Source organism: Electrophorus electricus, chromosome 4 (genome assembly GCF_041902795.1).
Source record: "Electrophorus electricus isolate QZ-2024a chromosome 4, ASM4190279v1, whole genome shotgun sequence".
Classification (NCBI taxonomy): Eukaryota; Metazoa; Chordata; class Actinopteri; order Gymnotiformes; family Gymnotidae; genus Electrophorus; species Electrophorus electricus.
Window position 1 is genome coordinate 24,029,087 of NC_137500.1, and position 18,448 is coordinate 24,047,534.

Genomic DNA, 18,448 nt, shown 5'->3' on the forward strand with positions numbered 1-18,448 from the left:
AGTATAGACCTCCAGTCTTAGAGACCCACCGCTATGGGACTATTTTTTGGGCAGTTTTTGGAAGTCAGCTGAAGATTTTTTCCCCATTTGTTTCAGTTGCGATGTTGGAATACTATATACCTTTCAGTACACTAGTCTTGAGTGTACTTTTTCAGTTGAAATGTGTTACGCACACAATCTGAATTAGTTTTAAGGGATTTTTTTCTTTTGCAGGATTTTCTGTCAGATATGGCGTTGGCCGAAGTGGATCGCTTTATAGACCGTGAGCATCTGATCTTCAGGGAGAACACACTGGCCACCAAAGCCATAGAGGAGTACCTCAAACTTGTTGGACACCGATACCTTAAAGACACTATTGGTATGTGTTCAGATGATGAAATAAAGCTGGGGGTGATAAAAAAAATGTCCTATGTGTTGGGCAGTTTACGGATGATGATGATAGTGGTGATGATGAAGGCTCTCCTGTGTGTGTAGGGGAGTTTATTCGGGCGCTGTACGAGTCAGAGGAGAACTGCGAAGTGGACCCCATGCGAACTCCACCCTCAATGCTTCCAGACCATCAGGCAAACCTACGCATGTGCAGCGAACTTGCACTTTGCAAGATCATCAACTCCCATTGGTCAGTTTTTCCCTCTGCCTCCACCTCTCTGATGCACTGTTTGTACTTCTGACCTGAAATGGTCTTTTAGTTTTAGCAGCCCAAATGGCAACTGTTCCTAATGTGCTTTTTACGCTAGACAATCCTCACATCCCAGCACTCACAACACCTTTTGTTCTACCCCACATTCCACTCTGACCAACTGTGAATGTGTTGACCAACTGGAAAGTCTTAACAGATTAGCAGTAATGCTATGCTATACTCACACGCTAACCGAGCATTTAAATTCTGTCCCATTCAATTCAGATCAGTTTTATTTGTAGTTATTTGTACATGAGTAATTCTGTGACCTTGCTGCACACAGCTTTACTGTTTCTAAAGCTGTGATCAATGCGAGGTTGATAGTAGCTAAAAAGTCATGACAAAGAACATCTAAGAGAATCAAAAACTCAAAAGGGGATTCCATCCTCCTCTGAGCAACAGCAGTTCCCAAAATTCTAATCATACATCATTGTAGGATTAAAATAGTGCTACTCAAATATGCAGAGAATAATTTCATTTATTAAGACAGTGTTAGGGCGTTCCAAGTGACATGTCAATGGCAGCATGCTAATTTCTGAGCTCCGCCAGCAATGATAATTTCACTTCTTTTTTGACACCTTTCCCTTCTCATAGTATTGGATATGATGATATGACAACCCCAAGCAAACTGGATACTGATTTTTCTCCAGTTAAAATGAAACCTAAGGACATTTTTATCTTGTCCGACGAGCTTGATGCAGCCATCTTGAAAAGTGTGAAACAGGCATTTCTCAAACTGCAAGGTCGACTGAATGCTTTGATTTCCTTGACAGTTGTTGAAGTCCTGACTAATGTTTTGACTCCACAACTGGACCAGTTGAAATCTAGAATTGTAGAAGTCACAGTGAATCTACAATTCTTTCACAAAAAGCTTTTAAGTCATGGCAAAGCTATTAGCCAGCTGCATTCTCGTGTGGTTAACTTACAGCAAGGAGTCTAGACCGACTGTAACCAAACCTGCGACCAACTCCAGGAATTTGAGAAGTTGCGAGCTAAATTGACTGACTTCGAAGACAGTAGGAGTTATAGGAATATTGTGTGATTAGTCAGCCTACCTGAGTCAGTAGAAGGCAACAACACTGTATCTTTTCTCCAGAAACATCTACTGAAATGGATATTGGCAGGCCACGAGATTCTCATCAAGAGGGCCCATCGCATGAAGGAAGGGAATAACAACCCCAGGCCATGCATCTTGATCTTCCGACTACTCAACTATACTGACAGGCAGACTATATTACATGAAGCCAGATCTGGGAACCTTGGTTTTGAGCGGCACATCTTACTTTTTAGTTAAGAAACTGGCTAAAAGGAGAAAGATGGACTAGCTCATGGCAGCTTAAATCGTTTCTTTGGTACCTGCTGTCCTAGATGTAAACCATCAAGGTAAACAAGTCCTGTTTTGTACGTCGACCGAGGCAGAGGATTTCCTTCGATGTCAGCCATGACGAAGCCTAAGAAATCATCTACATCATCAGACACTGAAATATTGGTGGATTGCAGCAGGGCACGGGAATAGATTCCGCTACAGCTTGTGCATGTGGCTGAAGTCTCTGAAATCAACTTGTAAGCCACTGCTGATATAAAGATGTCCAGTTAATAACCTCATCCTTGGAGAGACAGTGCATGATTGGGAAGACAATCTGAGGACTGCAGACATTTACAGAGCTTGTAATGGACAAGCTGCTTCAGATCTCCTCCAGTTCTTAGACTTGGTTGAAAGTTTTTTATGCTCATAAAAATAGTTCCGACTTGGTTGAAAGTTTTTTATGCTCATAAAAATAGTTCCGACTTGCAGGTACGATAGTAGAACTGTTTGTTACAGCTATATTACTCTTCAGGACAGAGCTCTTGTCTTTCACATGGGCATATAGCCATTTTTCAACCGTGTTCAGGAAAGCGAGGTTCTGCTTTGCAGTTAGTTGCTGGTGGGAGTTGTGAGCTGTTGTGAGAGTTGAATCTGTGATTCATGCAGCTGGCCACCAGAGGTTCCCATCCCCAGAGTTCTGTCAGTCACCTTAGTTACAAATCACACGCACCTGCTCCTTATCAGCACCTGCTATTTAAGTCTACCTGACCGTCAGTATCATTGCTCTCAGTCTGTGTACCAAGTCCTTCTTTAGTACTTTGGTCTCTTTGCCTGTGGAACCTTTGCTCTCACCTGCTGGTTTTGATCTCTGCTTGGCCCTTTGGTACTCTTGTCTGTCTGTGTCTAACTTTGAAGTTTTTGTCCTGGCTTGTTTGACTTCGGATTTTTGCCCCTGGCCCTCGTCTGATTCTTCGGTAAATATTACCTCGCATATGGATCCCACTACTGTGTCTGAGTCTGTTTCGTTACAGCTGCCATGGAGCAGTCACGGCTCTGAAGCAATTGATGTTTTCACAAACCTAGGAGGATGGTCAAGATCGCTTTACATACATAGTGGTTAGGATTCTTTATTTCTAGGTTGTATTTGTGTCACTGTACGTGCCTAATGAGTATGACCATGAGTTGTTGTTGATGATCCACAATGTCTTGTTGAATCTTTCTGATCATCACATAATTTTATGTGGTAACAAATATGGTCTTTTCCTCTACAATGGATCATTCCACTGGGGCTGATATCCATCCACAGCACTCCCATGCTCTTAACAAATTTCTGTCTGATACTGATCTAATTTATTTCTGGAGATTTCACAACCCAGAGCTCAGGAAATATTCCTACTACTCTGCTGCATGGCTCCTATTCAAGGATGGACTACTTTTTGGTCTCGGATTATTACATTTTCTTTCAAATTCTGATCCTCCTATCCTACAAGTCCCCTCTCTGTTGTAAATAAATGCTCCCTATCCTGGTAAACCACATGCTCTTAGGTGGAGGATTAATGATAGTCTCTAAACTCATCTGATTTTTTCAGAGCAGCTTGTGTTGGGACAAAGGGAATTCTTACGTACTAACAGACTCACAAGCAGCAACCCTCAAGTGCTCTGGGAGGTCACCAAGTATTTTATAAAGGGCAACTGTATTGCCTTCTCATCCATGGCAAACACTTCCAGTAACAAGCGCTTCACAGATTTGTGAATTGGTATCTGGACACTAGAAGCTGAACAATTGCGTAACTCGTCAAAAGACAAGCTTAAGAAACTTTCAGCATTAAGAGGGGATTCGATCTCTATGGCTAGAGTAGCTTTCTCCATACACCGCACCACACAGGAGTATTATTACCAAGGTGAAAGAATTAGTAGGGCACTGGCACCGTCATTAAGAGAAGGTGAGTCTAAAGCGTCAATTAATTAATTTGTTTATGGCCAAGGAGGATTCAATAGCTACAGATCCTGATGTTATAAATCGATATATCCATAATTTAAACTGTACAAGCTGGGTCTGCCTTTAGATTGGGACACGTTTCCTTGGTTTGCTAGATTTACCTATTCTGTACCAACATGATAAGAGACATGCTAGACCAACCCTTAACCCTGGAGGATCTTAAAACTGTACTTCGATCTCTGCAGATGGGCAAGGCACCCAGGATCGTTGACATTCCTCCTGAGGTGTATTTGAAGATATGGGATGAGGTGGGGTCTATGCTTATGCTAACGTGCCTAAACCCTATCATTGTGATCAGACTGTCACTGATTTCATTACGCTTGAAAAAATGGAAGGATCCAACAGACAAGGTTGGCCTCTCTCACTTGCTGTTTTCTTGTAGCTTAGAGCCCCTCGTGCAGGCTGTTAGACGAAGTGCTCTTATTAAGCCCATCCCAGTGTATGGGACTGTGCACCAAATCTCCTTTTATGTGGATGATTTACCGCTGTACCTAGTGGATGTGGAATCCTCCACTAGTCACCTTCTGCAGTTGACACATTTAGGTACTTTGCAGGATAGGTGATTAACTGGTCCAAATCAACTTTTATGCTTTTAAACAACAGGGCCAGGTTGATTTAACTACCCTCCTTATTTCCCATTAACGATTAATTTAAATACCTGGGGATCACAATTCATTCCTCTGTCTCACTGACGACAAGGGACAATTTTCACATCCTGCTACATAATCTTCAAGAGGATATATATCTGTGGGGCTCTCTGAGAACGTCAATGGCTAGAAAGATCTCTGTGGTAAAAATTAATATACTTCCTCGACTCAACTTTCTTTTTTACATGCTCCCTCTCTACCCCCTACTCGCTATATAGAAGAGCTGACTACAGTCATCTCATGATTTTTATGGAACTAGGATTAAACAAGCTACTCTACAGTGTCATGGGGAGCTTTCCAGCTGTGGGATGTATTCCATTGGATGGACATGCGTTCTGGAGTCTTCTTGGTGAGGCATTGAGGAAGCCACTTAGGCTTCAGGATTTCCCATAAATACCAAGGGGTATTTACACTTTTGGGGATTTGTTTACTGATAAAGGTCTAAAAGCATACTTAATTATAAAGGCAGATTTTTCTGTTTCGGATACCTCCTACTTCCTGTACCTCAGACTGTGATCTGCCAGGATGGAATACGGGGTACCCTGGGCAACCTGTTGCCCCGCACCCCATGGCAGAATGGTTTGATTGTCAAAGTGTTAAGAGGGGCTTTACAACTCCTTACTAGTTAATTCTTCTTCTACATTAAGCATAATGCACAAATGGGACTGGGACCAGGATCAGCCTATGTGGGACAGGATATGGTCTAATTTGGCCATTACCTCGAGGAATTTTGCTCATCAGTATCTTAATTTTTATTAATTAATTTTTAGCGCATTATTGTTGTCATACTTGCAATCTAAAATGGGCAGGCTTCCTACGCTGTATTCAGACAAAGTGCATATTTCAGACCCTGCTGGTACATTTCTGCACGTTTTGGGAGTGTGAGGTGGGGGCAAGCTTTTGGGATTGTTAGATCTGTCATGTCCAACATACTTGGACTTCACGTTGTTAAAAATCCCTCTCTGTTTCCTGTGGGATTATGGGTCTCTCACTCTTAGGTCAGAGCAAAAGCATTTGGTTTTGCTGGACTGACTGCAGCCAAAAAGGTGATTGTGTGTATTTGGTGTGACTCTAACATGTGGCTATCACAACAGTGGTTGACATTATATTATGGTATTGCCCCATGGTACAATCCACAGCTATACTACATGGGGCTAAAACAGCCATTGTGTTGGATTAAGCTGGCAATTAGCCCCTTGTATGTTGTAGTGATTGCTTTTGTCGCTTTATCTGGTTTTTGCTTTTCCAATGACTGCTGCATGGACTTGTTTATATATGCAAAACAATAAAGAAATTATCAAACAAAAAATAAAACAGTGTTAATAGTCTGTCTACAGTCTCAGAAGCTGATAATGGGCACGTAGGAAGCTCAGTGTGAGCTATATGGCATGAGCTAGGATTTTACATGGTGGTTCTACAGTTCCTGAGACTAATTATGTATCATGGCTTTCCAAATGAAGGTGATAGTAGAAGTTAGAACATCCAGGACAGGTAAAGGGATTGCAGGAGCATACATGTCACTGAAGCAGAGTGGTGCACGGTATGTAAATGGCGCCACAGCAACCAAGAAGGACCAACTGTAAGGGTAACATTCCAGACACCTCTATGCCCATGCTAACTGAACAGATATGGTTTAGGTTAAATGGTTTTTGAACCTGGACCTAAGCCCACTGACACTAAATGTTGCTACACAGCTGTGGGACTCTTGCTGTGAATTTCATAATTCTGATACAGAAATTGCACCATGTAACTGAAGCTGGCGTGATGGATTATAACTGGCAATAAGTACACTCGTACTGTGGTAACATAGCAACTGGGTTGCATTTAGAGCTTCATAAGACAGTGGAAGTGCTTTATAATAAATGTGGAAATGAAATAGGCAAATGCAACCTTTGTAAAATAGAGTTGATGTAGTTTAACTTTCCAGTTTTATTAAGAACAATGGCTGTTCCGTTCTGCGCTAACTGGAGTTACTTAGAGACCTACTGAAACATCTGTATTGCAAAGCATTAAAGTAGTGCATCTGGGATGTGATAAAGGCATTGATGATTTATGCAAATCAAGTAAACAACAAATGTTTGTTAATGATCTTAGGAATATGTCATTACAGGAAGAATAGAGTTCTAGTGATGCGCTTATGTGCATCAAAGTTATAGCCTTCACATTTTCATAGCTCCGCTATAGAAATATAGCATATGCTGCATGAGACATTTTTGGTAACCAATGGACCTGTAATGTGGCAAGGCAGAATGCAAGTGCAATTTGATTTTTAGGAAAGACAAAGTTTTATTGAAACATAAGTTTAAAAAAGGCATTAAACATTTAAACAGAAACCAATGATAAACACAAAACAGCAAAGACAATGTCCATACATGCGAACAATGCAAACGAAGTAGACAATAGACACTGTAGACAATAACTGACACAGAGAACATGAAACGCAGAATATATAGAGGTTGCAATTAGGGAAGGGAATGAGGAACAAGTGAAACTGGGGATGCTACTAATGAGCAGCTAACAAGGAAAGTATAGCCACATGTGGGAGAGGAAAGTACACAAAGAACATAAGTCAGCATGATGACAGGATGAAAGGAAATACAAAAACAGGGAACCGCATGGCCGAGGGCATAGAGGAGGGGGCCGTTACTGTATCTAGGGAAAGTGCTTTAGTTCTGTCTTAATTAAATAGGATGAATTTATTACATTGGTTTCTGTTATCTAGCTGGCTGACACATGTAATTGTCTGTTATCAACACAGTAATGTAAGCTAATGCAATGTTTACAGATAACTATACCCAACATACTAGATAAGTAGCATTGGTCCTAGCACAGCCTTGCAGAACACCAATCTTTATTACATTCAGAAAGTTCTGTGCTTTAGTACATATGCTTTGGTACATTCAGAGAGTTCTATATTTTAATGCATATGCTTTAGTACATTTAGAGAGTTCTCTGTTTAATGTTTAATGATGTACAAGCTGATAGCAGTCAGCAGGGTAGGATCTGAATGTGGAGAGTACACTTCCCCTGTGACATTGTCTAGCCTCTAGTAGAATATTATAGCCTGTAGTCTCAAATCAAATCATAAATAAACTCTAAAAATGTGTCATATCAAAACCACAAATACTAAGATCAAGTAACATTTAATAGACACTTTTATCTAAAGTGTCTTATAATTACTGAGTACAACTTGAGGTTTAAGGGCTTTGCTCAGGGGCCCAACAGTGGCAACTTGGTGGTGGGGCTTGAACCAGCAACCTTCTGATTACTAGTCAAATACCTTAACCACTGAGCTACCACTGCTTACATGACATCTGCAGAGAGACTTTGAAAGAGTTCCTTTACTGTCTTCCCTTGTCTCTAGTGTGATTAAAATCCTGGCAGATATATTTTGTGTATATGATTGCTATGTATGCATGAGTTTAACTGCTAAGCTACAGGATATTAGAGATAAAGGGAAGGTTTGAGATATACCAACTGACAAGGATTTGGTTTGAGATTGTATATCTCACGGATCAAAATTAGGCTCTATGATCAAAGGTCTGATTATGTCTAATTGAGATTTTTAGGTTTAAAGCTGCATAGCTAGTGTACTATTAGAAAGGTCTGATTTTTTTTCTCTTTTGGTGAATTGAAAGATTGAATATAGAAGTAGATGATTTTTGATCAAATTTAAACTGACCTGCTGAAATAGGGGTCATTGCCCTGGTCTTCAAGATAGCACAGATTGTTTAGAGAAATCTAAAAACGCAAAACCCAGTTTGAGGTTGAATTCTGATTCAATAACCTTTCTTTGCACCTACACTCCTTAACTGTTCTCCCACATGTTTCCCCTTTGCAGTGTGTTTCCACGGGAGCTAAAGGAAGTGTTTGCATCGTGGCGCGTGCGATGTGCTGAAAGAGGTCGTGAGGATATTGCAGACAGGCTCATCAGCTCCTCGCTCTTCCTGCGTTTCCTGTGCCCAGCCATCATGTCTCCGTCGCTGTTTAACCTGACGCAGGAGTACCCGTCTGAGCGCACATCCCGCACCCTCACGCTCATCGCCAAGGTGGTGCAGAGCCTGGCCAGCTTCTCCAAGTCAGTCACTAGAGTCCACTGCCATCCAGGCCTGACCCATACTTACTGTCCAGAACAGTCCCATTCTCACTGTCCAGAACAGTCCCATACTCACTGTCCAGAACAGACTAATACTCACTGTCCAGAACAGTCCCATACTCACTGTGAGAATAGTCCCATATACACTGTTAAGGTCTGTCCTATACACACTGTCCAGAACAGTCCCATACTCATTGTCAAGGTCTGCACGTTATTCACTGTCCAGACTTGACAATTACTTATTGTCAAGGCCCAAACCATATTCATTTCCTAGGACCTGACAATACTTATGAGCTAGGTCCAAATCAAAATCAATGAACTCCTGACCCTACTCTTCCTTCCCATCCAGAGCTGATGCATACTTACCCTGCAGCCCCAACTCAAACTCACTATTCAGTCCCAAACCATACTCACCATTCTGTCCTACACCATACTCACTGCTCTGTCTCAAACCATACTCACCATTCTGTTCCTAACCATACTCACTGTTCTGTCCCACACCATAGTAACTGTTTTGTCTTTAACCATACTCACTGTTCTGTCCCTAACCATACTCAGTGTTTCCTCTCAAACCATACTCACTGTTCTTTCCCAAACCATACTCACTGTTTTCTCCCAAACCATACTCACTGTTCTGTTCCAAACCATGCTCACTGTTCAGTCCCAAACCATACTAAGTGTTCTGTCCCACAACATGCTAACTGTTCTGTCCCTAACCATACTCACTGTTCTGTCCCAAACCTTGCTCACTGTTCTCTCCCAAACCATACTCACTGTTCTCTCCCAAACCATACTCACTGTTCTGTCCCTAACCGTACTCAGTGTTCTGCCCCAATCCACACTCTCTGTTCTGTCCCAAACCATACTAAATGTTCTGACCCTAACCATACTCACTGTGCAGTTCCAAACCATACTCACTGTTCTGTCCCTAACCGTACTCAGTGTTCTGCCCCAATCCACACTCTCTGTTCTGTCCCAAACCATACTAAATGTTCTGACCCTAACCATACTCACTGTTCAGTTCCAAACCATACTCACTGTTCTGTCCTTAGCTATACTTGTTGTTCTGTCCTTAACCATACTCAGTGTTCTGTCCATAACCACACTCACTGTTCTGTCCATAACCACACTCACTGTTCTGTCCATAACCACACTCACTGTGTTGTCCCAAACCATACTACCTAAACCATACTGCATACCTAAACTCATGCTTTGTGTCCAGGCCAAACACATACTCACCATCAATGCCCAAAACATTCTCAGCATTCAGTTCCAATAAACAATCAAGAAATTCTAGACACAACTCATGCTTCCAATCAAGGTCGGATGCATATTTGTCATCCAGATGCAAACCATGAATAATATAGTCCAGATGAAACTAATCCTTCCAATCTTTCCCACATATAATCACTACAGTCCACCACCATTAAGGACCAACATTTACTTGCCATCTGTATTGACTCATTTTCTATATTTGGGTGCATCCCATTCACACTCTACACACAGTCATGGGGTCCCAGCGCATAATCCCACTGTCTGCTACTAAACCACTCTAGCCCCCTTTACACCTGTGTTGTCCAGAACTTTTCACACTGACTGTGCTGAAGTTTAGGCTTCCAAATGTGTTGTGCTGTCCATCACACTTTCAAAAACACTCTCATTTAGCTTTGCTGTCTAGCACTGAGGACTCTGTGTGTGTGTGTGTGTGTGTGTGTGTGTGTGTGTGTGTGGTGAAGAGTTTAACTTCTGCTTTCTCACTGTTTGTCTGTGTTGGCATCGCACTCATCATGTCTCTCTTTCTCTTTAATCCCTCCTTTTCTCTGTCCTTCATCAATCACTCAATCCTCTTTCCCTTTTCCCTTCATCTCTCTGTTCTTCTTACTTCCTTTCTCTATCCTGTCATATTTGTCTCCTGTCATTCTATCTTCTGTCACTCTCTTCTTTCTTTGTTCTGCCTTCTTTTTCTATCTTCTCTTTCTGCCTGTATTTGTCCTTCCTTCTCTCTCTCTCTCTCTCTCTCTCTCTCCCACACTCCTCTCTGCTCTGTTTATTCTGTAGGTTTAGTGGTAAGGAGGAACACATGATGTTTATGAATGAGTTTCTGGAGATGGAGTGGGGTTCCATGCAGCAGTTCCTCTACGAGGTCAGTAACGTGGAGTGTGGTGGAAACGCCGGCGCCTTCGAGGGCTACATTGACCTGGGCCGAGAGCTCTCTGTCCTCCACAGCCTTCTCTGGGAGGTCATGGCTCAGCTGAGCAAGGTAACTGCCACCACAGACCTCACTTTGCTTCTCCTCGAAGCATTGTCATGATGCTGTCTCCTTCAAGTGATGGCGTGAAGATGCATGTCTTAGTGTATTTCTCAAATCCATCACAATCCTTTAACTTTAGTGCTAAAACTGTATAACATATAAAGGCTGTTGTAGCGTTAGCTAATTTTTAGGGGAACTGAATGGCTGTCATTATGTTAGTGCCATACTTTATCACTGTCCCTTACATTTTAGTTAATAAAATGGATCTGATGTGGCTAACTAACTAAAGCAGCCAACCATTGTTAGCTCACTTCTGTCAATCTACCTATTTATTATTCTTATCTACCTTAGTAATTAATATTATCTATTTATTAATGTATCATAATACTACAATGCAATCCTTTTTGAGAGGCCAAGCCTTGCCAAAATCCATAAATACATATAGGTATATATAATAGTCCAGGTGCAGTGTACTGTAGAGGCAGTAAACATTGCAGTGAAGTACACAAGGTTTCTAAAGAAACAGGATATTTTGGACAGAGGTCCTTCATCAGCTGTCTACACAAAGTGCTTGCCTTGTAAAAGTATTCAGCTTCCTTAAAAGCCATTAGATTTGTATGAATTATAAATGACACAGATTGTTCCAGCCAGCATGTTTATTGCTTAAAGTGAATTTTCCAGGTCAAAACTCGTTATTAGTCAGCAGATCTTAAAGAAGGAAAAATGCTGCTTATACAAGTATTCAGACTAGTACTTGGTAGAATCACCTTTTGCTGGAATAAGAGCTTTTGGTGTAGCAAACCTACCTGTTGGGGTAAGTTTCTACCAATTTTGTGCTGTCTTTGGGAGTGACTTCCACCCACTGTATCTGGCATTTTTTATTAAGGTTGTTCAGTCGGGTTGGATGGCATTTGTGGACCATAATTTTCAGAGTGCCACACATTCTTGGTTGATAGGGAGCGGAGCTCTGCTGTCCAAGAGGGCCTCAGAGTACAGCTGCAGCCCTTCAACACTAAGACATGGTTTGGATATCTTATAAGGATGTCCCCTGATCAGCTCCCACTAGAGCTGTTCCAGCCTGAGAGGCTGATCCAGGACCTGCTGGAGGGATTATATCTCACAGCTGGCCTGGGAGCATCTAGTGTCTCACAGGATGAGCTGGAATGTGTCAAAGGGAATAGAAAAGTGTGGACTGATCTTAGCCTGCTACCACCATGACCCTCACCTGGAAAAATGGAAGGAATCATAATGATGATGATGATGATGATGATGATGATGAATTTCTCTATTGGATTGAGATCTGGACTTTAACTTGGACATCATAAAACTTTATACTTTTTGTTGTTCAGCACTCCTGTATTTCTTTGGCCTTGTGCTTGGGATTGTTGTCCTGCTGAAATATAAAGTTTCTCTCAAGCGACTTAAACAGGTTGTCTTGCAGTATATCCATATATTTTGCATCATCCATACCACCGTACGAAACTGTTAGGATGCTGTCAATTTTTCTCTCATTGGACCCCAAAGCAACATCCCACATTTGAGCTGTATCACTCTCGTGCTTTCGGGCAAACTCCAGACGTGCTTTGATGGGATTTTCTTCAGTAACGGCTTCTCTCTATCCGCCCTCCCTTGCAGGCCAGCCAGAGCTCTCGATATCACTGACAGCTGTACCTTCACTCCAGTCTCAGACCCTGAACTCCAGAGCTCCTTCGGAGTGGCTGTTGTTGGTCTTTCTGTGGCTCCCCTCACATGTGCCCTTCCTACTGTGAAGCTAAGCTTGGAAGGGACGGTCTGGTCCATGCAGTGCCTGGACCAGACCTGGACCAGCTTCCATTTTCTCACGGTTGATCCAGCAGTGCTCACCAGGATGCTCAGTCACAGATATTATTTTGTAACATGTCTATAACTTTATTTTAGATTTTCTTAGCATGCTATTTGATCAGTTTTCAGACTTTCATTCAGATTCCTAGTCTGACCAGTAGTACTTGAATTTAAGCATTATTCTGTCCAGAAAAGGATCTGATGACTTGGTATGTTTCAGATAGAGTGCCTTCTTCAGCTGTACAAGAGAGTCTTCTTCAGATAGTTCAAGTTTTTAAGTTTCTCCTGCTTTTATGTAAATTTATCATTTTAAAAAAGGCAACCGTCCAGGAACTCCCCCCTTGAGACTAATTATTTCAGATTCACAGGCACTATACATAGCCATTCATGGTTCCAAAGTAGTTCTCAGAGAAGCAAAACATTTTTACATGCATCTTATCGCTACATGCAGATGAGCTCACTAATCTGAATATGGACAAGCTGTTTAGCATACTTATAGGACCGCATGAAGTCATGCAGCACTTTGCATCTAGAAAGTTCTATACTGCAACAGTGTTAAGACTTAGAAACATTTAAAGAATTATCTAAATTGGTTTGGTGATTACTGGGAACCAGTGTTTTTGTGGACAAATAAACTTAGAATTGCCCTGTCCTGTTTGTCTGCCATTCACTTATGGACTAAATGTGTTTTTCTTTCTGCGTTAACTCATCAGAGCTTTGAACCAAATAATTTCTGTCAAAGATTCATAATTTGAGGTGTGACTCCACTTTCACAAACAGCCATCTGAAAAACTGTTGTATTTCAATGACTCTTATGCAAGGCCGGTCAAGCTTATTTAATTATATGAATTAATTAGTGCTTAATAGGTCAGACTTGAACAATTCAGAGGTTCAGGAGACTCATTATCCTGAGTCACATTACATTTCGGTATTTTGATGCCGCCGCATCTCTTTTAGAGATGATAGCAAACAGAGTCTCTTCTGCAATATGTTTAATCATCAAAGGCACTTGTAGCTGTGAGCATTAAGACATAGAAAATGGAAAATGGGAGACATGGTGGTACAGACTAACGCGTCACACATTCCTGCTGCGTGTCAGTGTTGTCTCGCCTTGGGGCACAGGGCTCTGCACAGCTCTACTGAAGCTACAGAGAGCCAATGCTGAAGCAGTGAATTGGGTGTGCACATTTTTTTAAAATTATGGGATGATACAATTAATACTTAGTGCAAAATCTAACAAAAATTGATGCATCATGGAGGCATGTTCTTCATTTAAGTGGAGGGAAGGGGCGTGGTCCTTGGGAAAGGCAGTGTGTCATTCAGTAGGCTAATTCTGCTACACTCAGGTATGTTGGCTCTTATGTGGTCTGCAGTCTTGTGGGAGGGGTTCATTCCAACCCCGGATCTAACACCTCTGATCCTGTTAATTAAGGCCAGAGCTAGGTCTGTTTGACCTAAACTCAGCAGGTCGGTAGATCTCCACGACACCCTGCCATCCAGTTCAGATAGCCCTGTTAACAGCCTTCTACACCACCCATGGCACGTTTTAGTTCATATGCTCTCTCATGTTTATACATTATTAATAAGACAGTGATACATAGTGGATGTAAATATATTGAATTGCACTAACAAACTTGCTTAACATTATGATTAATAGTGAGGCATTCATATTATTGATTTTAATTATGTTTTTATGAATTATTAGTTGGAAATGCCAGCAGGTACTAAAAATCCTGTTGCATGGTAGTTTGGCCAATCCTAATATTAAATGATTCCGACCCCTCCTCTATTCTGTCCCAGGAGGCGATTCTGAAGCTGGGGCCGTTGCCACGGTTGCTGAATGACATCAGTGTGGCCTTGCGTAACCCCCAGCTGCACCGGCAAGCCAGCCACCAACCGCCTGAGCGGCACCTCGGCCGGCCCCCTTTCAGCCGCCCTTCCACCAATGACTTCCAGAGCCTGATGATGAGGGAGATGAACAGGTACAAGAGTGCACTCATCCCCCTACACCCTACTACAGGAGAAGTACACTATACACAATTACACTGTAAATGTGTGTGTAAACACTATACACAATTACACTGTAAATGTGTGTAAACACTATAGACAATCACACACTATAAATGTGTGTGTAAACACTATACAGAATTACACGCCCAACACAGTGTTTGCTGTGTCTGTAGTTCTCTATACACCAGCACAGGGTTGGCTGTGTCTGTAGTTCTGTATACACCAGCACTGTGTTGGCTGTGTCTGTAGTTCTGTATACACCAACACAGTGTTAATCGTGTCTGTAGCTGTATATATACCAACACAGCGTTAATTGCATCTGTAATTGTATATACACCAAGACAGTGTTGGCTGTGTCTGTAGTTCACAAAAACACAGTGTTGGCTGTGTCTGTAGTTCTGGATACACCAACACGGTGTTGGCTGTGTCTGTAGTTCTGTATACACCAAGACAGTGTTGGCTGTGTCTGTAGTTCACAAAAACACAGTGTTGGCTGTGTCTGTAGTTCTGGATACACCAACATGGTGTTGGCTGTGTCTGTAGTTCTGTATACACCAAGACAGTGTTGGCTGTGTCTGTAGTTCACAAAAACACAGTGTTGGCTGTGTCTGTAGTTCTGGATACACCAACACGGTGTTGGCTGTGTCTGTAGTTCTGTATACACCAACACAGTGTTGGCTGTGTCTGTAGTTCTATAGATATCTCCCGCCTGCCTTCTCCCACGGCTGGTATGTCTGGGGGCGGAGCTCTCTCCCATCCGGGTATGGCTGCCTTTGAGAGAGATCACCGTGGCAACAAAGATGTGTTCTACGTGACACGCCCACCCCTAGCCCGCTCAAGCCCCGCCTACTGCACAAGCAGCTCTGACATCACTGAACCAGATCCTAAGGTACATGAAGCAAAACAGACCACACACATTTTGAATTCTTTATTTTTTCAAATGAAAGACTAAAACCAACAAAAGAACCTCAAAAAACTATTATATTGTAGCTGCACTGAAAGTACTTGCATGTTGCAGAAGCTATACTCTTGAAGCAGATCACCCTTACTTGTACAGGAAGTTCAGCCCATATCAAATTGCTCCATTTATAGTTTGGCTAATTTTAGTGCGTGTGTGTGCATGCATGTACGCGTGCATGTGTGTGCGTGTGTGTGTGTCTGATAGGTGCTGAGTGTGAATAAGAGTGTGTCTATGATGGACCTGCAGGACTCACGCATCAACAGCATCTCCAACCTGCACTCCGTCAACGACATGCTCAACTCCTCGCAGGGCTCCATCGCCGGCCTGGGCAGCTTCGGCCCACTAGGTGGCGCACCTCTGCGCGTGGGCGGGCGTGTCTCCGCCGGCTCGGGCGGCTCCAGCATGTCGGGCGGTCTTCGTCTGGCCCACGGGGGTGGCCTGGCCCCAGATTCGCTCTCCCAGCAACAGCAGCAGGTGGCAGCAGCCATGCACGTGCCGCTCTCCTTCCAGAACCCACTGTTCCATCTGGCGTCGGACGGGCCACAGTACCACACCCCGCCCCACGGACCGCCCCATGCCGCGCCCCCGCCGCTTCTCCTGGCTCCGGAGCCCGAGAACGGGCACGTGGGCTTCGGCATGCCGGCCTTCGGCCACGGCGGCTTCTCCCGCAGTGAGGACCTGTCGGCTTTGCGCTCACAGAACAGCCTGGTGCAGCCCAGCATCGTCCACTCACACAGCTACAGCGATGACTTCACACGCCACAACCAGGCTGACTACACCCGCAGACAGCTCTCGCTGCAGGTGCAGGTACGGCCCACGCGGCGTCACATCTAACAGGTTTTGTTTGCTGGTTTATGTAAATCCCTTGAAAATCCTGCGCTGTAACCTGAATGATGTAAATTAATTATCACTGCCAAGCTAGATAGCCATTATTTTTATATTGGAGCGATTCAATGGAAGCATCATTTTCAGTTTGCCCTTGCAACACCATAACAATTGTCATATTAAAAATGACAAAAACACAAAGAAATAAATAGAACACAAAAACCATTTACATGAAACCTTTGTGATCGAGTAAAATGTGTAAATCTGTCAGAGAGGTGAATCTGGCACTGAACTTATGAGAAACCAAGAATTTAGCAAACTTGTGAAAGTCTTTCCATAAGCTCAATGCTTTTAATATATATATATATATATATATATATATATATATATATATATATATATATACAGTTTTTGCATATTTGTCACATAAATGTTTCAGATCATCAAACAACTTTAAATATTAGACAAAGATAACAAGTAATCACAAAATGCAGTTTTTAAATGAAGGTTTTTATTATTAAGGGAAAAAAAATCCAAACCTACATGGTCCTGTGTAAAAAAGTGATTGCTCCCTAACCTAATAACTGGTTGGGCCACCCTTAGCAGCAACAACTGCAATCAAGTGTTTGCGATAACAGGCAATGAGTATTTTACAGTGCTGTGGAGGAATTTTGGCCCACTCATCTTTGCAGAATTGTTATAATTTGGCCACATTGGAGGGTTTTCGAGCATGAACCGCCTTTTTAAGCTCATGCCACAGCACCTCAATCGGATTCAGGTCAGGACTTTGACTGGGCCACTCCAAAGTCTTCATTTTGTTTAAGCCATTCAGAGGTGGACTTGCTAGTGTGTTTTGGATCATTGTCCTGCTGCAGAACCCAAGTGCGCTTCAGCTTGAGGTCACGAATAGATGGCTGGACATTCTCCTTTAGGATTTTTTGGTAGACAGCAGAATTCATGGTTCCATTTACCACAACAAGTCTTCCAGGTCCTGAAGCAGCAAAACAACCCCAGACCATCACACTACCACCACCATATTTTACTGTTGGTATGATGTTCCTTTTCTGAAATGCTGTTACCTTTACGCCAGTTGTAATGGGACATACACCTTCCAAAAAGTTCAACTTTTGTCTCGTCAGTCCACAGAGTATTTTCCCAAAAGTCTTGGGGATCATCAAGATGTTTTCTGGCAAAACTGAGATGAGCCTTTATGTTCTTTTTGCTCAACAGTGGTTTTCATCTTGAAACTCTGCCATGCAGGCCATTTTTGCCCAGTCTCTTTCTTATGTTGGAGTCACCATCTTATGGTGGAGTCTGACCTGAATTGAGACAAGTGAGGCCTGCAGTTCTTTGGATATTGTTGTGGGGTCTTTTGTGAACTCTTGGATGAGTCGTTGCTGCGCTCTTGGGGTAATTTTGGTTGGCCGGCCACTCCTGGGAAGGTTCACCACTGATCCATGTTTTCGCCATTTGTGGACAATGACTTTCACTGTGGTTTGCTGGAGTCCCAAAGCTTTAGAAATGGCTTTATAACCTTTTACAGCCTGATAAATCTCAATTACTTTGTATTTCATTTGTTCCTGAATTTCTTTGGATCGCAGCATGCTATCTAGCTTTTGAGGGTCTTTTGGTCTAATTCACTTTGTCAGGCAGGTCCTATTTATGTGTTTTCTTGATTAAAGAACAGGTGTGCCAGTAATCAGGCCTGGGTGTGGCTAGAAAAATTGAACACAGCTTTCCAAAGATGTGATAAACCACAGTTCATTTGTTTTAATGGGGACCACTCAGTTTTTCACATAGGGCCATGTATGTTTGGATTTTTTTTCCCCCTTAATAATAAAAACCTTCATTTA

General features: G+C 42.5%; 1 protein-coding gene across 7 annotated transcripts in view; it reads left to right on the plus strand.

Moving 5' to 3' along the window:
* The window catches only part of syngap1a (synaptic Ras GTPase activating protein 1a), a 73,760-nt gene that overhangs the window by 44,484 nt on the left and 10,828 nt on the right, over positions 1-18,448 (plus strand). For 6 of the 7 annotated variants that reach the window (XR_014123281.1, XM_081712822.1, XM_081712826.1 and 3 more), the window contains 7 exons: positions 214-358; positions 475-619; positions 8,473-8,709; positions 10,786-10,987; positions 14,600-14,781; positions 15,500-15,698; positions 15,975-16,577. Coding sequence is in view for 6 of the 7 variants with exons in the window: in XM_081712822.1 (XP_081568948.1) it covers positions 214-358; positions 475-619; positions 8,473-8,709; positions 10,786-10,987; positions 14,600-14,781; positions 15,500-15,698; positions 15,975-16,577 (1,713 nt within the window). In the remaining variant the exon portion in view is untranslated. The remainder of the gene's footprint in view (positions 1-213; positions 359-474; positions 620-8,472; positions 8,710-10,785; positions 10,988-14,599; positions 14,782-15,499; positions 15,699-15,974; positions 16,578-18,448) is intronic. The other variant, XM_081712823.1, reaches the window with a different exon arrangement.